General features: G+C 37.4%; 1 protein-coding gene across 5 annotated transcripts; it reads left to right on the top strand.

The window, feature by feature from the left end:
- The first annotated feature begins 38 nt into the window (after positions 1-38).
- On the top strand, positions 39-23,860 carry LOC136760592 (beta-Ala-His dipeptidase). 5 transcript variants are annotated; one of them, XM_066716070.1, is made up of 15 exons: positions 41-129; positions 358-499; positions 1,591-1,738; positions 8,513-8,558; positions 11,106-11,216; positions 11,934-12,077; positions 12,259-12,421; positions 12,973-13,061; positions 13,149-13,346; positions 14,032-14,116; positions 15,275-15,435; positions 16,540-16,704; positions 19,888-20,029; positions 21,864-22,011; positions 23,382-23,860. In XM_066716070.1, the coding sequence occupies exons 1-15, from the start codon at positions 103-105 to the stop codon at positions 23,443-23,445; spliced, it is 1,833 nt and encodes a 610-aa protein (XP_066572167.1). In that variant the 5' UTR covers positions 41-102; the 3' UTR covers positions 23,446-23,860. The 5 variants fall into 5 exon arrangements, with proteins under 5 accessions (XP_066572168.1, XP_066572167.1, XP_066572169.1 ...); XM_066716071.1 differs by lacking the exon at positions 16,540-16,704 and having other exon boundaries at positions 39-129; XM_066716072.1 differs by lacking the exons at positions 41-129; positions 358-499; positions 1,591-1,738; positions 8,513-8,558 and adding an exon at positions 9,558-9,662.
- The last annotated feature ends 1,685 nt before the right edge of the window (positions 23,861-25,545 follow it).

Genomic DNA, 25,545 nt, shown 5'->3' with positions numbered 1-25,545 from the left:
GTGTCCATCCATGGCATTGAAGGGGCTTTCTCTGCATCGGGCTCCAAAACTGTCATCCCTGCTAAAGTCATTGCCAAATTCTCAATCCGACAGGTGCCTGATATGGACCCTTCAGATGTGGAGAAACAGGTAGGCAAAGCAATCTGTTTAATGAACAAAATGTATAGTTCATCTTCTTTATTTCTTTATTTAACATAACTGGGATCTCTCTCTCTCTCTCTCAACTTTTAAAAAAGTTTGTACTTTTTGTTCACTGACACCAAATGTATCACAAGATAATATAATTTACATCATGGAACTGATGTACATTGATGAGTTTGCTGTAAGTGATTGGGTTTGTTGTGCTTATCATTTTAGGTGATTGACTATTTAAGTGCTTTGTTTGCTAAACGCAATAGTCCAAATAAGCTGAAAGTGCAAATGGTCATTGGAGCCAAACCTTGGGTGGCTGACATCAATGACCCGCCGTATGAAGCGGGGAAAAAAGCTGTCAAGAAAGGTAATCTTTATTTTAAGTTTAAGTTTATTGTGTTGATTCCTATAAGAGAGAAGTGTAACTAGTGTTACTCACATAGGATTAACTACAAAGTTTGTGCTTTGATTTTCTGCAATCTGGGTAATCTTTTGGTTATAGCCAGTAGAATAGTTTACTTATAATAAACATTTGCACAGACACAAGGTCCCAGCAAAGCTGTCAACATTCCCATGTTCCAATGTGCAAACAAGTTATTTATTTTATATTGAACCTTCTTGACACCAGACATGTAATCGAATCAATGTATCAATGTAGCAGCTACAGACGAACTTTTATAATCCCCTTTTAAAAATGGGTATCATATTGTTTAGTAATGTAGAGGAAATATATAGAAATACTAGATTTCCTCTTGTGCTTTGTGTGCTGTGACCCTGGAGTTCTCTCTTCAGTAACTATTCATTGCCTGCAAAACTTACATTTCTTGCAACGTATTAAAGCCAAATTACATTCCAATGCAGCTGTCAATTTAGAAGTTAATTATTATTATTCATGAGTAATGATAATAATAATATTGATGAGATGGGGAGGTTTATTTTAGAATGCCAATTAAATCACTGCTTTAGTTATTAGAAAGGACTAATCAGACAGTTATTAAAATGTCAAGCCCTTGAGGGTATGTCTCAGAAGAGATATATAAGCTTTGTATTTCCTTGAGAAGTTTGAAAAACATTATTACTTGCTTAATACTTTTGGGTTTTGTGTTTTGCTGTTTTTCCCGTGCACGTAATCATATTAATTGATCTGAGTAGGTTGTTTGCAAGATGATTAATAATATGAGTTGTACAATTTATATACAGTTTCTATATTTGAATCTGAACTTTAATAAGTCAATAACAGTAAATTGCTTATTTTGTAATCAACAGTATTTCTTTCACTGATGAGTTTAGTTCTCTCTAAAATTATTATTTTTTATTTAAATCTAAACTGATCTAAGCAAAAAAACTGATACAAAACTAAAATGATTGCTTTAAGGTTAAGATCAAGAATGTGATTTTGTGTTACATAACATATGTAAATGGTTTCAAAAAATGATGAGACTTGCACTTCTGCCTCAGTGTTCGGAGAGGATCCTCATATGATCCGAGAGGGAGGAACGATCCCTGTAGCGAAAACATTTGAAGACGTCACAGGAAAAAGAATCATAATGCTGCCCATTGGAGGATTTGATGATGGCCTGCACTCACAGAATGAGAAGATGAGCAGGTAAGACAAAAACGCCCTGTTCAGACCAGCTCTAAAGCTGGAGGTCAATCTTCGCATGGTAATGACAAATTGTTATGACAAGTTGTCTGAATGTGAAAACTTACTTGATTTCTCTTTTCTTGGCTGCTTTGCTATGAGGCAACTTGATTCATGGAGATGTTGCGTGTAATTCAAAATAAAGGACCTATATACTGGTTATCCACTATCAAAAGTCAAAAGATGCTACAGCGGAAAAGACAATATAAATACAATCCTTCTGATTTTGCAAATGGAGATGTTTGCAAAACAGTCACATATTCATTTTTTAGTTTTCTGTGAACAATAACAAAATTAATGAAAATGGAAAACTTTCACTTTCCTTTCAAGAGGAATAACTTAATATTATTAATGGCTTAGAAACCTGCAATAATAGTAATACAATGTCTGGTTAATCTAAAATAACAATCCAAAGACCCATAGAAATTAATAATTGTTTTGACAAAATGATCACATTTAATTTAATGAGTAGACTTAAAAAATATAACTGTTTCAGAAAACAAAAAACAAAAAATCAGCAAGTAAATAGAGAATTGTGTTAAATTTAAATTAAGTCCAATTTGGGACAATCCTAAAAAGAAAAGACTGACAAACAATGGAAACCTATAGATAGAGTTGTATGGCTCCAGAAGAACATAAGTACTAAAGTTTTAAAAAATAATGAGAAGACCTATTGCGCTTGGAAATGACAGCTTGGGAGAAATTAGTGAAACTTGCTATATGTGATTGGTAAGAGTAGAGAATGTTTGTTCTGTATTTACTGTACACTACACTCACCTAAAGGATTATTAGGAACACCATACTAATACTGTGTTTGACCCCCTTTCGCCTTCAGAACTGCCTTAATTCTACGTGGCATTGATTCAACAAGGTGCTGAAAGCATTCTTTAGAAATGTTGGCCCATATTGATAGGATAGCATCTTGCAGTTGATGGAGATTTGTGGGATGCACATCCAGGGCACGAAGCTCCCGTTCCACCACATCCCAAAGATGCTCTATTGGCTTGAGATCTGGTGACTGTGGGGGCCAGTTTAGTACAGTGAACTCATTGTCATGTTCAAGGAACCAATTTGAAATGATTCGACCTTTGTGACATGGTGCATTATCCTGCTGGAAGTAGCCATCAGAGGATGGGTACATGGTGGTCATAAAGGGATGGACATGGTCAGAAACAATGCTCAGGTAGGCCGTGGCATTTAAACGATGCCCAATTGGCACTAAGGGGCCTAAAGTGTGCCAAGAAAATATCCCCCACACCATTACACCACCACCACCAGCCTGCACAGTGGTAACAAGGCATGATGGATCCATGTTCTCATTCTGTTTACGCCAAATTCTGACTCTACCATCTGAATGTCTCAACAGAAATCGAGACTCATCAGACCAGGCAACATTTTTCCAGTCTGTCCAATTTTGGTGAGCTTGTGCAAATTGTAGCCTCATTTTCCTATTTGTAGTGGAGATGAGTGGTACCCGGTGGGGTCTTCTGCTGTTGTAGCCCATCCGCCTCAAGGTTGTACGTGTTGTGGCTTCACAAATGCTTTGCTGCATACCTCGGTTGTAACGAGTGGTTATTTCTGTCAAAGTTGCTCTTCTATCAGCTTGAATCAGTCGGCCCATTCTCCTCTGACCTCTAGCATCAACAAGGCATTTTCGCCCACAGGACTGCCGCATACTGGATGTTTTTCCCTTTTCACACCATTCTTTGTAAACCCTAGAAATGGTTGTGCGTGAAAATCCCAGTAACTGAGCAGATTGTGAAATACTCAGACCGGCCCGTCTGGCACCAACAACCATGCCATGCTCAAAATTGCTTAAATCACCTTTCTTTCCCATTCAGACATTCAGTTTGGAGTTCAGGAGATTGTCTTGACCAGGACCACACCCCTAAATGCATTGAAGCAACTGCCATGTGATTGGTTGGTTAGATAATTGCATTAATGAGAAATTGAACAGGTGTTCCTAATAATCCTTTAGGTGAGTGTATATATACACTCACCTAAAGGATTATTAGGAACACCATACTAATACTGTGTTTGACCCCCTTTCGCCTTCAGAACTGCCTTAATTCTACGTGGCATTGATTCAACAAGGTGCTGAAAGCATTCTTTAGAAATGTTGGCCCATATTGATAGGATAGCATCTTGCAGTTGATGGAGATTTGTGGGATGCACATCCAGGGCACGAAGCTCCCGTTCCACCACATCCCAAAGATGCTCTATTGGGTTGAGATCTGGTGACTGTGGGGGCCAGTTTAGTACAGTGAACTCATTGTCATGTTCAAGAAACCAATTTGAAATGATTCGACCTTTGTGACATGGTGCATTATCCTGCTGGAAGTAGCCATCAGAGGATGGGTACATGGTGGTCATAAAGGGATGGACATGGTCAGAAACAATGCTCACGTAGGCCGTGGCATTTAAACGATGCCCAATTGGCACTAAGGGGCCTAAAGTGTGCCAAGAAAACATCCCACACACCATTACACCACGACCACCAGCCTGCACAGTGGTAACAAGGCATGATGGATCCATGTTCTCATTCTGTTTACGCCAAATTCTGACTCTACCATCTGAATGTCTCAACAGAAATCGAGACTCATCAGACCAGGCAACATTTTTCCAGTCTTCAACTGTCCAATTTTGGTGAGCTTGTGCATATTGTAGCCTCTTTTTCCTATGTGTAGTGGAGATGAGTGGTACCCGGTGGGGTCTTCTGCTGTTGTAGCCCATCCGCCTCAAGGTTGTACGTGTTGTGGCTTCACAGATGCTTTGCTGCATACCTCGGTTGTAATGAGTGGTTATTTCAGTCAAAGTTGCTCTTCTATCAGCTTGAATCAGTCGGCCCATTCTCCTCTGACCTCTAGCATCAACAAGGCATTTTCGCCCACAGGACTGCCGCATACTGGATGTTTTTCCCTTTTCACACCATTCTTTGTAAACCCTAGAAATGGTTGTGCGTGAAAATCCCAGTAACTGAGCAGATTGTGAAATACTCAGACCGGCCTGTCTGGCACCAACAACCATGCCACGCTCAAAATTGCTTAAATCACCTTTCTTTCCCATTCAGACATTCAGTTTGGAGTTCAGGAGATTGTCTTGACCAGGACCACACCCCTAAATGCATTGAAGCAACTGCCATGTGATTGGTTGGTTAGATAATTGCATTAATGAGAAATTGAACAGGTGTTCCTAATAATCCTTTAGGTGAGTGTATATATATATATATATATATATATATATATATATATATATTGTAATGAGGTGTGTGGAGAGGTGGTGACAAATAGGTACGTGAGCTTAAGACAGCAGAGGGCACTATTTCCAGAAAAAGAAACTCCTATGTTCTAGCCAGTTCCTTCCAGGGCCTGATTAGCTAATTGACAACAACTGCATCCCCAAATTAGCTAATCAGGTGTGGAGAAAAAGGTATCTCTTTGGTTGTGCTGTGTGTGTGTGTGTGTGTGTGTGTGTGTGTGTGTGTGTGTGTGTGTGTGTGTGTGTGTGTGTGTGTGTGTGTGTGTGTGTGTGTGTGTGTGTGTGTGTGTGTGTGTGTGTGTGTGTGTGTGTGTGGAGAGAGAGAGAGAGAGAGAGAGAGAGAGAGAGAGAGAGAGTGAGTGAGTGAGTGAGTGAGTGAGTGAGTGAGTGAGTGAGTTTGGGAAAGATGTTATGCGTCTGCACCGACGCAAAAGCTTATCTGGACTGTGGAAGAGGGGGAAAGCTGCTGTTGGAGGAAAAACAACAGTCTTTCATTTTATTCAGTTTTTGGTTTGTTGGGCAAGTGGGTTAGTGTCCCACCTGTAGCTAGGGGAACCTGGGTGAAGGTAATGCTCGTTAGAGAGCTAGGCTTTTATTTTGTTTCATTATTTTGCTTGTTTTGGATGGAGAGAAGACCCTGTGCTTTGTTTACTTTCAAACCCGAAAAGTAATAAATTGAGCCTTTGGTTTTGAAGAACAATCTCTGTCTCCAAATACTTGATCCATTTTGCATGCAGCCGCATCACTGTGTCACTATATATTATATATATATATATATATATATATATATATACACTCACCTAAAGGATTATTAGGAACACCTGTTCAATTTCTCATTAATGCAATTATCTAACCAACCAATCACATGGCAGTTGCTTCAATGCATTTAGGGGTGTGGTCCTGGTCAAGACAATCTCCTGAACTCCAAACTGAATGTCTGAATGGGAAAGAAAGGTGATTTAAGCAATTTTGAGCATGGCATGGTTGTTGGTGCCAGACGGGCCGGTCTGAGTATTTCACAATCTGCTCAGTTACTGGGATTTTCACGCACAACCATTTCTAGGGTTTACAAAGAATGGTGTGAAAAGGGAAAAACATCCAGTATGCGGCAGTCCTGTGGGCGAAAATGCCTTGTTGATGCTAGAGGTCAGAGGAGAATGGGCCGACTGATTCAAGCTGATAGAAGAGCAACTTTGACAGAAATAACCACTCGTTACAACCGAGGTATGCAGCAAAGCATTTGTGAAGCCACAACACGTACAACCTTGAGGCGGATGGGCTACAACAGCAGAAGACCCCACCGGGTACCACTCATCTCCACTACAAATAGGAAAAAGAGGCTACAATTTGCACAAGCTCACCAAAATTGAACAGACTGGAAAAATGTTGCCTGGTCTGATGAGTCTCGATTTCTGTTGAGACATTCAGATGGTAGAGTCAGAATTTGGCGTAAACAGAATGAGAACATGGATCCATCATGCCTTGTTACCACTGTGCAGGCTGGTGGTGGTGGTGTAATGGTGTGGGGGATGTTTTCTTGGCACACTTTAGGCCCCTTAGTGCCAATTGGGCATCGTTTAAATGCCACGGCCTACCTGAGCATTGTTTCTGACCATGTCCATCCCTTTATGACCACCATGTACTCATCCTCTGATGGCTACTTCCAGCAGGATAATGCACCATGTCACAAAGGTCGAATCATTTCAAATTGGTTCCTTGAACATGACAATGAGTTCACTGTACTAAACTGGCCCCCACAGTCACCAGATCTCAAGCCAATAGAGCATCTTTGGGATGTGGTGGAACGGGAGCTTCGTGCCCTGGATGTGCATCCCACAAATCTCCAACAACTGCAAGATGCTATCCTATCAATATGGGCCAACATTTCTAAAGAATGCTTTCAGCACCTTGTTGAATCAATGCCATGTAGAATTAAGGCAGTTCTGAAGGCGAAAGGGGGTCAAACACAGTATTAGTATGGTGTATATATATATACACACTGATCAGCCATAACATTATGACCACTGAAGGGTGAAGTGAATAACACTGATAATCCCATTATCATGGCACCTGTCAGTGGGTGGGATATATTAGGCGGCAAGTGAACATTTTGTCCTCAAACTTGATGTGTTAGAAGCAGGAAAAATGGGCAAGTGTAAGGATCTGAGCGACTTTGACAAGGACCAAATTGTGATGGCTAGGCGACTGGGTCAGAGCATCTCCAAAACTGCAGCTCTTGTGGGGTATACCTGGTCTGCAGTGGTCAGTACCTATCAAAAGTGGTCCAAGGAAGGAAAAGATGTGAACCGGTGACAGGGTCATGGGTGGCCAAGGCTCATTGATGCACGTGGGGAGTGAAGGCTGGCCCGTGTGGTCCGATCCAACAGATGAGCTACTGTAGCTCAAATTGCTGTAAAAGTTAATGCTGTTCTGATAGAAAGGTGTCAGAACACACAGTGCATCGCAGTTTGTTGTGAATGGGGCTGCGTAGCCGCAGACCAGTCAGGGTGCCCATGCTGACCCCTGTCCACTGCCGAAAGCACCTACAATGGTCACGTGAGCATCAGAACTGGACCACAGAGCAATGGAAGAAGGTGGCCTGGTCTGATGAATCACAAGTTCAAGGTGTTGACTTGGCCTCCATACTCCTTGTCCTGTAAGTAGAAGACCTAGAATATACTAAGGACTTAAATGATATGTTACAGCTGTTGTACCATTGTAGGATCAATACATGTTAATCCCTTGAGTATGATGTCATGTGTTGATTTTTCATCTGAATCTTAATAAGAAGTGATTATACATAAGTGCTCTTTTTCTTCAGCCTTGACCAAAACTGTCCTGACCCAGGACACAACTGATACTATCTGAAGCACAAAGTGAAATGTTTGACCTCAGCAGTGTAACAGTTTCAAGCACGGTTCTTTATGCACAAGCAGTTCAAATGGTTAGGAGTAATTCCCTGAATGATATATGATATTTTCAAAAAATCATGAACTTACTTTGTGTGTAGCTTTTCAAACAAATAAGTTCTCGTCTCCAATGCGAAGGAATTATACGATAGGCAAATTGTTCTTGAATTAGATCTGTTAAAGTAATAGGCACTGTTACACGTTAAACAAGTTTATTTTACAGAAAAACAATATGGATACAAAAATACATGATGAGGTTTTATTTGGACCAGAAATGGTTTTGGTGGACCACCAGGTTAGTTGGGGAAATACTGCTCTAAAACATGCTTCATTTAAATAGAGAGGTCAAAGATTTTAAAAGCCAGTGGGGATTATCTTGCATACAGAATGTTTCTGTACAAAAAAAAGCAGAATGTGTTCCTGCCTCCCCTAATCAAGATATACGATTTTTAAATGTAAGGATACTCCCAACTGGATTTCCTTTGTTAGTTCCTATTGTGCAAGAAGCTGACTTCAGCAACTTCTCTGAAAAGACATTACACGATCTTCATTATTCTCTTTACAAAAATAGCAAGGAAAAGACTGCTGGACACAGAGCTGAATACAGCGGAACTATGGTAAGTGTTTGAACACTAATGTATGTTGATATATTAATAGACAGAAAAATATGACCAATGAACACAAGCTGTTGTCAGTGTTCTATTTTAAAGCAGATTACATGCCACTTACTAAAGTGAAAAAAATATATTTATCTTCAATACCGTACTGGGCTGACAAAAGTTTAAAATAACAACAACAAAAAAAAAAACATTTTGGTTATTTTAATTTTAAAGACAGATACAGCAATAAATAACATTGTAGAAAATGACAATCACACACTCCAATTCTACTTTGTTTTAGTTACAGCCTATACCTGCTTTGTATAGGTTTAGATGAGTTTAAAATGTTTTAAGATAGTGGAGCTCACAAATGTGATTTTGACCTGCATTACACTGCATTATCCTTGTTTTGTGCAATATATGCTTAAGGACAAATAGAATTAACTAAATTGGTCTTCAGAGTGAAGTTCTGATGTCTTTCAACATATTCCAGCCTAGGTCAACCTGAATGAGTAGTTCAAAAAATGTCCCACTATAATGGTGTTACTGTGTAAATGTTATATGAATGTTTAAAGTACATTGCATAACTGATGTCATCAATAAAAGTGCAATGAAAGCAAGGCAGAATATTTAGAGTAATAATCATGTTAGATCATACAAAAAGGTTAGTATCCCTTTAAGAATACATAAGACGTAATTTAAATGCCTGCAAAACCAATCTGTCAAGGTTAGTCCTGGGGGAGAAGAGGGGAAGAGAAAGAGTGGTAAAATTAGATAAATACATTCAAAAACAAGAATTGTATTCAAACTGGTGGGGGATGATGTGAATTCTAAATATATTCTGTGAATTCTCACCTCCTTTTAATAAGGAAAAAATAACAGTGTTTACATATATGATAATTGAACTTGTATGTAATACAGGAGAAGTGACACTATTGTAACATGTTGGTTGAACAGGTGTATTAAATATTAACTTGCAGTGAAGTGAAAAATATTCACTGGACTTTCACCAGTAGCCGAGTCCAATTAATATACTGGCAAAGCGTATTTCATACAAGAGGAACACTATAGGGGTTTGTCAACTAAAAGGAAATGCCAAAAAAATTAAGCTGGAACTGAAAGGTAAGAATTACACAGAAACTGCTCAGGAAAATGTTCAGTTAAATTGATGCAGAAAGTTACATTTCTTTTCTAAAAAGGTAATCAACCTCAACATGGCCTACAGCATTTATTGTTTCTATGAGGTAATAATACATTAAAACAGATGTTAACTGGAATACAAGGCAGCTCATGTTGTCATATAGCGTGTTATTGTTTCCACTCTGAATCCCTGAAGGCAAAAACAGGCTTGCTCTTGTGTTCATGCTGTTAACCTTTAACCCTTTGCTGTTGTTTTGATAACAGACTTTTAGTGTGGCTCCATTTCTTTAGGTCTTCCTTAGGTTTATCCACTTTAAAAGGGCTGTGAGCTTATACATACAAACAGGTTTTATTCTAAGTGAAGCATTTAATAGACTCTTGAAAATGTAAAAGTAACTGTCAAAAGTATTGTTTCTTGCCATAGTACTATTGGGGCATATTCTTGTTTACTAAAAATGTACCTGTGACACAACAATGTTATCACTACCAGTAAAAACAAGTCAGTTCAGTTCAGTTTACCTGACACGGGAATCACAGTAAAACACGGCATTAACAAATACAAATAAAGAGATTAGGGAGTACAAATACCAAAAGGGATTGCAAATTGCAAATGTAAAGTATAGAACAGACAATAGACACGTTAAGGCTTTGAAGCACCCTGTGAATCAGGCTAGCCTCCGCCCAAACCCACTTCCTCATGTGGGCGCCCTTGTTGTCTGTGTCCGGCGGATAAAGCCGGTTCTCTGAAAGCTAACAAGTACATTACAATGTGTCCTTTCCAAACAAAAAAATGCATTTTTGCACAAATTTGAAGATTCTCTGCATTCTATTGGAATTCCCTGAACTAATTCGAGGGGTACAGTGCATTTGTCTAGCGCCACGGGGAGTTTGTATAAGAGTTTCGTGTAGACCAAATCAAAACTTGAACACAGATTAATTTGATTGTCAAATGACATTTTGGGCCCGTAATTCAAACTGCGCGGAATTTCCTTGCAAAATGTGCTTTGTGTGTCCAGATCCAATCGTTTAGCCAATACGGATTACAGATTGTGGTGCAATACCCTCGCCCTCCGCTAAAGGCAGGGCAACTAGAGATCCCTAGAATTGGCTTTGATGATTGTGTAGGATCGTGGTCTCCTCCTTAAAACCATACCATACAATAAACTGTTCAAAAGGCGGTAAAATCTGTGAAGAAGAAAAAAGGTACCACACCTGGTATATTATGAAGCAATCGGAGTCCAAAGCTGGTAATTAACAAATCTGCTTCACACTGAATTTAAACCACACGCAAATATCCACAGCGAGAAAGGTGAGCTGAAAGTAAGGAAATAACGTAATTAAATAATATTCCATGAATAACGTAATATACCGTTAACCGTGTTTTTGTCTTTGTTCACTTTGTGCTTTTCCTGTTGTTCTTCTCAGGTGAAGCTCCTTGTTTCCGTAATTATGTTATATATGTCCTCTGAAGTGACAATGTCACCTTTGGACGATTTATTCCAGTACATAGATGGACACCAAGATGACTTTGTACAGGTAATAGAGAGGGATCATTAAAAATGGTCTGATTATACTGATGCATGCTTTGCCTGACATGGAGGGGGTAGGACTGATATAGCAATCTTGCAGTGCCAATACACTCCCCCATTAGTTGTGTTTATCTCTTTCTTTCACTTACAAAGATAGTGGTTATTTCCTGTTTTTGCTTCTCCTACAAAGATAAAGGGACAAGCGGAATTTTCTTTCAGATTTTCTTGGATTTTTTATAATTGAACACTGGAAGTTGTAGTGTCACTTCCCCTGTGAGGGTCTGTTTAGGAAATAATTAAAAATGTGTGCACACACATATGAAGCACTCACACACACACACATATGAAATGCTCACACACATGTATGAAAAACCTCTCACACTGAATTTCTTGCATGCACTTTAAAAGTTTCATATGTATGTGTGTAAGCATTTCATATGTGTGTGTTTCATAAGTGTGTGTGTGAGCATTTTATATATATGTGTGTGTGTGTGTGTGTGTGTGTGTGTGTGTGTGTTCCATAAGTTTGTGGGAGCATTTCATATGTGTGTGTGCGAGAGTATTCAATTTCATATGTGTGTGTGCACAAGAAGTTTAAATTATTTTACTCCCCCCCTTTTTTTTTCTTTATTTAAAGAAATTAAGCATGACACTGAAATGAAGGAGACACAAAATAATAAACTGGTTTTGAGAAAAGTGATCAACTTTGTATGTGTCTGTATAGACCTTGAAGCAGTGGGTGGGTATCAAGAGCGATTCCAGTGATCCCAGGACCTGGAATGAAGTGGAGAGGATATTAAATGTGACAGCAGTGAAGATCAGAGATCTAGGAGGAATTGTAGAGTTTGCTGATGTGGGAAAACAGCAGGTATCTCTCTTTTTGGTATTGTTTTGTCATTGCATTTTGAAGTATTGCATTTAGTATCTGATACATTATGAAGGTGTCTTTTTATGAATTGTTGATCTAACAGAAACCAAGATGTTGCAATATTAGGCTATTGTTTCTAAATACAGAAATTTAATGACACATTCTATTTGCTTTTGTAAAGATGCCCAATGGAGAATCCATTCCCATACCACCAGTAATCTTAGCAGAATTCAAGAAGGACCCAAAAAAACCTACTCTCTGTATTTATGGACATGTTGATGTGCAGCCAGCTGAGAAGGAGGATGGCTGGGCAACAGATCCATACACTCTAACCGAAGTTAATGGTCAGTTCAGTCAGTCATCTGTTTTTCCAGCTGTCATTTAAACAAGGTTCCTTTCAATCTGAAAGCCATGGAGTCTTTTATCTCACATTGATGCTCAGACCAGCAGAACAGCTGAAACAGAAGCAGGAAATGTGGCTTTGGGCAGCTTTTACAAAAATATTTAGGATCATTCTAAATCAAACATGCAGAGTAAGAATGTAGAACATGAAGAGGACAGTACAAAATATTCAGTTGCAATTCTAGAACTTCACAGCTCCAGCAATGTATAGTATTTTGCAGGGTTATAACATTATGCCAAGAATGGTGACTGATATGGGACCAGAAGAGTTGAATCAGAACAATATAATTGAAGTGAAAGGAGAAAAGTACAAAACAGACCTGTTGCATTACATTACTGTTGGACAACATTAGAATTAATACATTAATTAATATCAAATGGTGATTTGCCAAAATAAAACAAAGTTAATTTAGTTTTTACATTGGTAGTTTAAAAGTTTTTCCAATCTAGACAAATGTTACAGTAAGATTATACAGTAAATGTGTTGTTGCAGGTAACTTATATGGACGAGGAGCAACAGATAACAAAGGACCTGTTCTTGCTTGGATTCATGCAGTGGAAACCTATCAAGCCATGAAAAAGGTATTTAATTAATGCATCTATAAAGCGTCACATCGATTTCTCTGGCGTTGGAGTTGATCTTATCTGTCACATTGTGTCTCTAATTAGGAAATTCCAGTCAATTTGAAGTTTATCATTGAAGGGATGGAAGAGGTGGGATCGACTGGCTTGGAGACATTGGTTAAGCAACGAAATGACAGCTTTTTTGCTGATGTGAACTATATAGTTATCTCAGACAATGTTTGGGTAAGCAAGAAACCTGCTCTCACTTATGGAACCAGAGGAAACACCTACTTCCTTGTTGAGGTAAATTCCTTTTAAAATGTATTGATTTTACATAAAGCATCATAGTCACCACATTTTGATTTTAAACTTTGAGACTGCATTTCAATGTTGATTCACTGTTTGTCATTTTTTTCCCCAAATTTAGTTAATTACAGAGGTGTACTATGGGATTGGGGTCATATTTTCCCCCAGGCTATAGAATTAAGTCTTGAAAAATGGGCATAAGCCCTATTAAATATTTTGCAAACACGTCAATGGCACATGAAAACAGAAATTCAAAAGATGAGACCCTCTCACTCCTGTTTCCTTGATTTGGCTAAATGATAAATAATAATTAATTAGATGTGGAAACACATTTCAAAGAACAAAGTGGCCACTGCATATACCATACCTCATTTGTCACCCTTTCAGTTAGACTAATGAATACAAATTGGCAAATGGCTTTCCTGTGATTTTGCCTGAAAAGCCCTTTCACTTAAATTAGTATAGTATTTCAATGTTAGAATGATAAATTCAAATATTTGAGGTGTGAAGATTACACCAAGCTTTGATCTTAAGGTTAATTATTTTTTAGATATCCTGTACATCTCTGGCTTTGAGATTACAATGAACCTTCACCCTAAACCTTGAACATTTTGATTTTAAAATACCAGCTTGATATATTGACAAAATACTGCAGTTCTGTGATGTCATTCCATTGTTGTAGGTTGAAGGACAGAAGCAAGATATGCACTCTGGAGTCTTTGGGGGTTCCGTTCATGAACCATTGATTAATTTGATAGCTTTGCTTGGTAAGGAACATCATCTTATTTGATACTTATTTGGTCTTTGGTTGCTATTGGATTTGCACCCTTATTGAGCTCCGCTTTCTCAGTTGTTTTGCAAGATATGATTCTTCTATCACTTTTCATTCTTAATTCTCAGGGTTTATAATTGAGTATAAAAAAGTATTTCTCTTTTGCCTTCAATCAATATTTATTGGATTATCTCTATTTAGTAAAGGGATCTTAATTGCTTCAGTGCTACAGATCCCATACCATCCTAAAATAGAAAACACACATTTTCTAAATTGCCCTGGACAAGGGTGTCTGCTAATAAATACATAATAATAGTGTTATTATTCAATGACATTGACTTCAATTTATAAGAAATTGCATTAAAACTAGTGTTAATCTATATTTTACTTACAAATAATCAGGTCCACACTGTAGTCATTCTGGTTAAGAGATGTGTGACATCTACCTAATTGCATGCAGCCCCATGGGAGCTACCAAGCACAACCTAATGTTAGTTGTTACAGACTAGATTTGAAACAATTACCTCTGATCTATAAGGTATACACTGCATTCTAAGTGGAGGCTTTACTGGATAGGGAAGGGGTGGAACGTGCTCATTGTTTCTCGGTTTAGCAGAAGAACAGGAGAGAAACAATTGCTTATGGCCTTTACTAAAAACATACACTTAATGTATCTGGTTATTAAAAGTTTCCTTATAGGCAAAAGTGAAATGTGTCGTGTTTCCAGAAAAACAAAACAAAAATAATGTATGGATTTCAGAGAAGAAAAGATTAAGTGCTGTAAAATAACCATAAGATGACTCTCGGTGAAAACAATAACACATTTATTTAGGATAACCAACAGCACACCACCACTCTTCACTGGCGTGCTCTAACTCACTTGCACATTAGTGCGCATTTGCTTAATAGGGCTTTTGGACAGCCAATCAGCTTTTAGCTGAGCTTCCTTCTACATTTCCCATATATGGCATAACTCTGACGCTTGAACTATGCACATATTCCACAATATGTTTTTGTTCTTTGTCTTTCAGCTGGTTAAGTAGAGCAGAAGGAATATTAGATTCCAGTATATTTTATGACTTTTGTTTTTTTAAAGAGAATTAATCCTCTCTCTCTCCATTGGTATTTCATATTTAGTATATTATCTTTCCAGGCAGTCTTGTAGACAGCAAGGGTACAATCCTGATCCCTGGCATAAATGAGGCTGTGGCCCCTCTAACAGAAGAGGAGAGGAAACTGTATGAGGGTATTGATTTTGACCTGGAAGAACACAAAAATGACACTGGCGTGACACGCTTCCTCCATGACACCAAGGTAAACTATCAGAACAATAGAAACAGAGGCTGACCTATTTTTAATTCCCCAAAAGGCTCTCAAATGTATACATGCAGAAACTAAGTGGTACTCACATGCTTGCTTTAAAAACTAAACAAATGAGCCCTGTTACACTCTCCCCCTCCGTCCAATTTGGTGCCTTGACGCGTATTTACATCAGACTGAGTTTGCTGCAGGTAAATTACGGAGGAGTTTAGAGGGGGAGATTGTAATGGAGCTCATACTGTACATGAGCATGTTACGTGATGTTAAGTGATATAACCCCTCTGTAAAATCAGTACAGTGATAAGCCTCAGAAGTTGGGAGACCTGGTCTTTTGGTGTAATGGGCTGTAACAGAGCACGACACGGGGGTGTTCAGTTTTGCTGACAGGCTTTTATTCAGCACCTTAATAATCGGGGGAAATAAACAATGATATCCTCCTCACGGAGGAGCCTTCAAACTCCGAGAGGAGTTAAAAACAAGGGCAGAGCCATCTTGGTAGTGTAAGTTTTAAATTTGTATTATATTACCTTGTTAAAATGTATTTTCATATAATCACGTTCCCTCTTGCACTGAACAAATGCTCAGGAATGTACCCATCTTTTCAGGGGATCTCCCTGAAAGAAAGAGCAGGGAGGTTAAATAGAGCGAGCCACAGCTGTGGTGAGATGCGGCAGGTGCGTCTAACTACTTGGTGCAAAGCACCTAAATGAGACACAGCCGCCAGCACCGATGAGAGACAATCCAGCCCTCACTAATAGCTGGGCCGTGACAGGGCCGACCTATCACACAAGCTTATCAGTCTACTGTGTGGAGCTTCTGTGTGGCTGAGCACCTTGCAGGAGTGTCTGTGCAGTGTGGTTCGAATCCCGAACAGGGAGCTCCAAACTGCATTGGTGACGTACACATGACACAAGTATGCAAAGGAATAATTGCAATTATTTTTTAGAACATCTAAAGTGGAATAAAATAACTGTTAGAAACCAGAAAGAGGTTGTTCTTGCTTGTTATTTTGAAGAATTATAAAGCATGTACAGCAGATTATGTGAATTAAATGATTGGCATTGATGACTAAGTCTAAACTGTTTATAAATATTTTAGGAGGATATACTCATGTCTCGCTGGCGCTATCCATCCCTCTCTATACATGGAATTGAGGGTGCTTTTTCTGCTCCTGGCACAAAGACTGTTATCCCCAGAAAAGTTACTGGGAAATTCTCTATCCGCCAAGTACCTAATATGGACCCTCCTGTGGTGGAGAGGCAGGTATGAATCTCATGACTCTTTGATTTGATTTATATATATATATTTTTAAACTTAATGTATATTAAGTATACTTTTAATACCTTAATATGTGAATTTTGTAAAATAAATATTATGTTAATAATAATAATTAATAATTAATAAATAAATAATTATAATCAGTGATAGAATATAATCAATCCAATGGAGTAACACTGGAAAAGAGACTTAAATACTTAAATACAGTGGAGTAGTGGTTAGGGCCGTGGGCACCAAGCCGAGGATTGTTTAGCTAAACATCCCTAAACGCTTCCCATTCATTCTCTATGGTAGTGCTAAACCACTACGGATGTAATACGCTATGTCTTGTGGCGCTGTTGCGCAGTTTCTGCCTGCATTTACAGAAGTCGTTTAGGTACTTTGTGTGTTTTGACAGAATGACAAGCAGCTTTTTAATCCTCTGGACATCGATATAAGTGGAAGTGAACGTATATATAAAGCACTCACATTCATTATACAGAGATCACATTTACTGGGTATTTTAAAGGATTACAAATATTTATATTTTATATGGTGGTAAGTTGTATTTTATTAGGCTTTTCAAAACATGACAAAGTGAAAATACTGTTATTTACGTCTTGTTCTTTTATATCCTATAATGTGTACGTGCTTCAGTGACTACAGGAAGCACCGCTCAGGTAGTCTGTTTATTCTACATGATGACTAAAGTTATATTAGGTGTAATGCAAGGTTTAAATGTGTTTCAATTTTACACTGTATTCATTTCGTTTTGATTTAATAGTCTATCAGCACCCTGACTGTAAAAGCTTTATAATAGTTAAACAACAAATTAAATTATTTGTATATGACATGCTATTGACTTCACACAGGAGGAGAAGAAAAATGCATGGGAATGTATATTTAAGGGGACACCAGAAGCATTTAACTGATGAGAAAGTTATACAGAATGATAGAAATATAGTGGCAATGAGCTTGACACAGGAAATTACATGGTGTGAATTCAAAGCATCATATTAAAAAATAAACTGACAAAAGAAATAGGAGAAATAAATAAATAAATGACAGTCAATATATTTTTGGCCTTTCTTACATTTTAGTTTCTTTGAAATCTCAACAGTTTAAATTTGATACAGAAATCATTCTGGAATGGCACACAAGGAAAATAGTACAGTGGACATGAAAGTATATATGTAACATCTATTGTGGTTATATGTATTGCTGGTTTTACTATTGTATATTATATTAAACAGTTTAAATTTAACACAGAGGTTTTTCTTCAAATCCAAATAATAAGTGTATATTTACACATGCTTGTTTTTGGTGAACCATTATAACTTACCATTATCTAAAAAGAATGCACCCACCTAGTTATTCAGACGTAACCAGTACCAGTGAATACTGGGCTTTACTGTAACAATAATGACAAACAAGTTATTGAATGTGCAGAATTTTTGTTATAAGTCACACAGAGAGAGTGATCTAATGACGTACTTTCAACTGTCCTTTGGGGGAACAAAAACATGTAAGAAACTCTCTTACATTGTCCAGTAACAGACTCTGAAATGTAGTTATTTGCCATTTAATAATGCATTTTACTATTTACTTACGTAAGATATTTTAAGGTACAGCAAATTGTTCTACAATGTAGAATTTCTACATGGGAACCCATGACTCCTTATAGCCTGCAGTTTAACCTTAACTAGTGTGTTCTTGTGTTGACCTTTTTGACCTTAAGCATGGACAGAGTGAAGCATGGTCTCATCACGCATTGAGCTCATGGTATAGAGATGTTCCATTATTATTGGTGTTGTAAGAAAAATATAAACTTTTAAACTGAACAAATTAGCACACACGAAGAACAACAATGACAAGGAGGAGGACAGGAGGAAGGGGAGAGAGAGAGAGAGAGAGAGAGAAAGACCCGGCTGCCTGCTGCTGACTAGACTGACCACAACTGCTCTCTGTGAGGAACAGTGAGAGAAATCGGGTTTTATCGGTTTCTTTCCCATTAGTTGTTTTACCAATATAATTAAATTATGTTAGTTTTCTATTTGTCACAAATAAATGATTATTGCACACCTGTGACTTGACTGTGTCAAGTCCCTCTAAAAATAATCTTATTGAGGTATAAATAGGCCTAAGAGATTTCAGTTCAACTATTTATTGGATTAGCTGAAAAACCAAGCATAGAAAAAAATCCTCTTACACTTATTATACACTTGCTAACTTAGTAAGATTAATTTAGCAGTTGGCTTAATTAAATTCTGTGGTTTCTTTCAACTGTCACAAGAACAAAAACATAAAACTTTTCATCTTAACTTTTCCAATAGCAGTCCCAGAAATAAATGTACTTATTTACCATTTACTTACTTAATGTACTTTATAACTAAGTTACATCAGTTGCTTGAAAGAACTACAATGGTCTTTGAGTAATAGAAATGTGAGCACATACAGAAAGTTAAAAAGTCATACTAGGTAAGTACACAATAAAATAAAATTACACTTAAGATAATATGCTTCAAACAAAACTGAAGAGTAAAAATGCATTACAGATCAGAGTTACTGGCATTCTTAATCACCTAGGCACTGAAAGTCTCTTTCATTTCTCTTATAATAATTGTATGTTTAATTAGTAGTGAATTTATTCTACAAGCAAACTTGCATAATTGTGATATTATGCTTTCCAAACAAAGAAAAGTATACATCACATTAAGTTACACAAGCAGTGTTAAAACAAAAGTAATACTTATAGGCACCTGGTGGTGACAATGTGCAATGACCACTGTAACAGGGCAATTCTCACGGTTTAGGGCTCGCAGTCCATTACACCTATTCTCGACTGGCCTGGACTCTGGAGTGGAGGATTGTGGGTTCAATCCCCAGGTGGGGAGGCACTGCTGTTTGCAGACTGCTCCACTAAATGCCCAGCTGTATAAATGGGTACAAATGTGAAAATAATGTGATATTTTGTAACAATTGTATGTCACCCTGGATAAGGGTGTCTGCTATGAAATCAGGTATTAATAATAGGAGATATTAGGAGCTAATTCTTCTTGCTTATACTACTAGCTCTGCATCACTTGACCCCTGTGTTACTGGATTTATAGGATGGTACTTTTGTATACACTGTTATAAAAAGGTGCATTAAAGTATTGCTTATGACTTGAAAGTGTGCTTTTGTTTCAGGTCACAGAACACCTTCAGGAAATCTTTGCAAAGCAAAACAGCCCTAACAAGCTGAAAGTGACAATGGTTGTTGATGCAAAACCTTGGATGGCTGATTTGAAGGACCCTCAATATGTTGCAGGTCAAAGAGCAGTAAAAACTGGTTGGTGGCATTTATTTATTGTTTTGGACTGATTATTCTAAAATTAAGAGTATAATGATTGTTAATGAAAATTATAGCATGATGTATTTAGAGTTATCATCCTGTATAAGCACTGCCTGCCCTGTATATATGAATCCATCTGTGCTTGTTTCTCTTTCGAAGGTTAATTGAAGAGTGTTTGCAGGTTTCTGGTTGGCTTGTGAATTAAGTAATTAATCCTTTGGGCCAGAGGCATAGTGATATAAAAATAGAAACTGTTGCTAATTAACATAATCATGTGAGCTCAGTGGCAAAGTTGTTGTTTCCTGTCATTGGTTTTCTCAAACCAAATAACTGCAGTTCAAAACTCCAGTGGATTTCAATATTCTAAGTATGTTTTTTATTTTAAAAGCCAGCAGACTCCTATTTATTCTTTAAGGTTGCCAGAAAAATAAATGTATCAATTCTATTTTTTCAGAGATTGTAGTGCACTTTAAAGTTTCCGGTTAATTGAACTGAGTTAAGACATGGGTTGTTGACATTTGTATCAGCTGGACCTGTTACTGCTACTTTGAGTTTCTTGTGAAACGTTTAGTTTATAAATCTATGTAAGGTATTTATATAGATATATAGTGGCACTGTGTGGGGTTGGACATGGTAGCTGGGGCTCTTTAGATAGTGTCTAGGGTACAGAAGCAGATGAATGTGGAGAGATATGGTGCAAGGAGGTGATATTTATACAAGGAGGAGGTGGTCAAAATTAAACTGACAAAACCAAATAAACACCTTGCTCTTATTTCAGCCTAACTAGAACAGATCCCTAACTACACACAAAACTACTATAAAGACACACAAGTTTTATGGCCTAGATAAGCTTATCCACTTTGCCCTAATATACCATACCAAAATACACAATTTTATAGTAATACAATGAACTGTACTACACTGTATTTTACTATAAAATGCTGTACTGCATTGTAATACACTTTACTGTACACTGTATTTTACTGCAACATACACTAGACTGTTAATTTGTTGTATTGTGCTGTACTGTACTACATAACATCACAACTACAACACTGATCGTATTACTACACACAAAGTCAAGGTCATCATCACACCCCTCCCAGCATCTGATCTCTGCCTTGTAGGAGATCCAATTTTGGACCAGGTCTCAGCACTTACACTGCACTTTACGTCGTAGTGGGCATCTTTGGCTGATATTGTATACCAGCTTATGTTACCACTAAACCACTGTGTGATTGTGTTTATCAGGGACACTATGTTTATCAGTCATTTTGTGTGTGAGGGTGTGCTTTGCCAAAAGATACTATCAGACCTACATCACACCTTAATACAATGAGCATTGCTGATGAGAACAGAGCTTCGTCAATTTCCAGTCATGACTGTCATTGTTTATTTTGTTGCAAAAGGCCAGTGTTGGAGCAGTAGATGGATTAAATATAAGCATTAGATTACTTTATAGGGAAGCATTACCACATGTGACCATTATGTAATTATGATTTAAAACAAAGGCATTTGCAATCTTTGTTTTTTTGGTTGCACTTGTCAGTAGAAATAATACAGGTTATGATACAGTAAACATGTATGGGAATAGAGTTGCCATCATAGATCCAGTAAGTAGCTGGATCACACCAACACAGTGTAATAAAGCATAGATTAAAATGGTTCCTACTCTTAGCACTGGATTTCTTGTTGTGTAAATTCCAATGAGTCCATTCATATCCATGGCACAAAAACGTATATATGATATATGATACAATGTTGTAATGTGTATATCATGTATAAATAGAAGTCTCAGTCCCCAATATAAACACCTATTTTATCTCTTCAGTGTTTGGAGTGGAGCCAGACCTAATTAGAGAAGGCTCCACAATACCAATTGCTAGAAACTTCCAGGAAATCACAGGGAAGAGTGTCATGATGCTGCCCATTGGAGGCGCTGATGATGGAGAGCACTCTCAGAATGAGAAGATCAGCAGGTAAAGTACCTAAAGCAGGCCTGCTAATGATAACACTGCCAAGCCATGTAAACAAAGTACTTCTTGGTCTTAATACTGATGTTAATAGGCACACAGAAGAAAGCAAAGGAACAAACATTTTGCAAAAGCCAGTAATGGTTGAACAATCATCTTAATTGCCATTTGCAAATATTAGAGGAAAAAAATGAAGGTTATTTTTTCCCTTTATACTAATATATATAGTAGAATGATTAATGTGTATGTGACACCACAAATATTGGCTAGGCACAACGTTGGTCAGGCATTCCTCTTCTTGCTCCACAACAAAGATCTCACTGTTCCCAATGTTATTAAACCCATGTCATACATTGCTCTCATACTGATATAACTGAGCCAATTTCTAGTTGCAGTAAGCTGTAAACTAATTAAATTAGCCATTTGTCCATACTAAAACGCCTGGTCCCAAATATTATGTCTGGCTTCTAGGTTTCTGCATTTTTCTAGTCTTTTTACATATTTTTTCTGTATCTTTTGCATAATAATTGTAAGATGATATAATGATATATGGTGCCACAGATACCTGGTGAACCATAGATGCGACTGGGTGAGTTAATAGGCGTCACAATGATTGATCAAGTTTTTAATAGTTTTATGACCCTATTCATACAATATTGCTGTAATAAAGCATTACAACGTCAAGTCATTCAATGGTCTCTTCTGTAGTAAGAAACATTGGGCTATATATGGTGTGAATGGCAGAGTTTACATGTGGAAATGGGCGTGCTTTTCCCGTGTTTTCTTCATTTTTACACCTTTTACTCGTTTATGAATAACCCTGTCCTTCTTTGTGGCTGTTCTTTGGCCGCAAACCTGATTCTTGAGTTTTTTGTGCCAAATGTGCACACACATCACCATTTCACAATGAGAAGCTTCAGTACTGTTTTAATAACTTTATGAAGACAGACAAAATTAGAAACAGACATGTTTCCGCTCAGAAGCACTCCTCAGTGTTTGGAAGTACATGGCAAAATCTTCTGTTATTTTTCTCTTTAAATGGCAAATGGCTACTTATGATATGCTCTTGCTTATTAATGCTACAATATTTTCTACAAATCAGTCTACCCTTCAGTTACCTGTGGTCACACTTACAACTTTCATGCAAACCCCTTCAATGGGGTACCTTATATTCTTGATATTAATACCTATTCATATATGTCATGATACAATGCCATCAAATGTATGCTATGAATCTAACAGTAAAGCATTAGGATAGGGTGCAACACAAATATTCAATATGTTGTTTTGTAATTACACACCTTCTATACAAGTTTTAGCTTTTTTCCTTTGACCTACTATTGAACCTAACCAATTCATTTTGTTATTTGTTCCAGATCCAACTACATACAGGGGACAAAACTTTTTGCTGCCTATGTGTATGAACTGTCTCAGGTTTAATAAGACTGACTTTGCATTTGAAGAACCAAATGTCTTTCCCTGTGTGTCTGTGAATAAGGTCACTGTCTCATGGTCTTACTGTGCTACTGTACTGTGCTATATAGTTCAACCCTGATACCTAGAAGAACAGGGTCTGACAAGAACCAATTTTCTCCAGGGATTTGGGCTTGATACACATTACGCATGCCTTCATTTCACCCTGGTTTAGCTAGATATGGGGCTTCCTTAGCAGTTGTCAGGCGAAAAATCGAGCTTCCACTCATCAGAGGACAGACATGTGAGCCTGTTATCTTTCTCTCCTGTCTGGTGTGCATAAAAGTGCTTGTAGTTTGTAACTTTTCTAAGACTTTTCAGGAGATTGCCTGTCGAACACCTCTTCCTTGAGGCCGATTGTATTAAATCCCTTTTGATTGACCATGCATCTCTCTCTCTCAATTATTTGGACTCTTCATATTCATTTAACTCAAGTTGCTATCTATATATTCAGTTTTCTAATACAAAATGTTGAATAATAAAATATTCAAAACGATGTTTGGATTGCTTTCCTTCCAAATATATAATTTTTCCATTTATTATGGTATATTATATATATATTAATCCCTGAGTTTCTACTGTGTTCTTGTATCTGACAGCTGCGGGTAAAATTAAATAAGAAGATTGAGATTTTGCAACAATTCACTGAAAAAACTAAAATGGATTGTAATGTCAATTCAAAAAGGAACAGTGAGTCTTTGATGGAAACTTTCCTTAGTCAAAGCATAACGAGCATCTTTCTTCATCCTTCCATGCTGTACAAAATAAAGGCAGTACTGTGGCTCCCTCTTGTGTGTAACTCTGAGATCAGCATCAAGTTCAGCATATTTCATATTTAGCCTATAAATATGTCAGTGCACATTTTGAGAGAGAGACTTCGTCTTTCTATTGTCCACGTGTAATATTTAAAAGTAGTGTGTGTGAGAGAGTGTACGTATGTACATACACCCTCAATTTCAAGGGACAGTCCATTATTGAGGTAGTCTTTTCCCAGCAAAAGAATCCTATAGAATTATAATTATGCATTATGATTCTAGTAGCATGTTACAAAGGTCAAGAGAGCATATTCTATCATCAATTACCTGGAGCCAGTAGACAAATATAAATAAAAAAGCTTCTAAAAGTCATTTTCATTGTCAATGCTCCTGCCTTTAATTATTAAACACCCTGAGGAAGAACCTTAGTTCTAAAACAGATACACCAATGAGAGGAATAAAGCAAGTATTGTACAGCCATTAATCCCTGAGTTTCCACTGTTTACTGTGTTCTTGTATCTGTCAGCATCAGGAATGCTGTGGATGGGTTACATTTTATGTATGTCCCTGGATTTAGTTTAGAAAATATGGTCATCACAGACACCCTTACCCAGGGCAAACTGAGTTGCCAAAGAAGCACAGCTGATAAAATGCACAATGCTCTGCTTCCTCTCCAGAAGGACAATTACTACGAAAAAGCTTTTCCTTTGCCTATGAAATTATTAATCATTATTGTTGTGTCACCAGGCTGTAACAATAAACTAAAGCACTTATTTTTAGTAGGAATGTACACAACAGCAAGCAACCTTCTAGACTTCACACCATTACTGTGAAGGAAGTTGTCAGAATGTTATTTATGTGAGGAAGTGGAATGCTATATTGTTTGGGACACTGAATGAAAGCTCCTTGTGCTTTTTTTACATTTTTATTACATTTTTCTAGTGTTGAAACATTTTCAACAGTCGTAAGTGATTAATTAGTAAAATTATGGTAATCTAAACAATTTAATGAAAATATATATATGAATATATCATCTTGTGGACTTGTCAGCCTAACTGATTAATCCATTAAAGCAGTTATTAATCCATTTTAAAGTGGTGAAAAATGGCTTTTCCCCCTTTGATTGATGAGGGATAATCAATTAAAAGGCAGTTAAGAGAATTCACCCTGCAGGGGTCGCTGTATAATGCTGTGAGGAGAGCTCAGGTATTTTATTCTAGTGTGGACAGGCAATGTATCATTCCCTGTAGACACTAAGTCAGTAAAGGTGATTTAGACTCACAGATTTCAACACACTACATGTGTTGTATCT

Source organism: Amia ocellicauda, chromosome 10, assembly GCF_036373705.1.
Source record: "Amia ocellicauda isolate fAmiCal2 chromosome 10, fAmiCal2.hap1, whole genome shotgun sequence".
NCBI classification, from domain to species: domain Eukaryota; kingdom Metazoa; phylum Chordata; class Actinopteri; order Amiiformes; family Amiidae; genus Amia; species Amia ocellicauda.
Note: the sequence above shows the minus strand (reverse complement) of the source record. Positions and strands in the feature narration are given on the sequence as shown.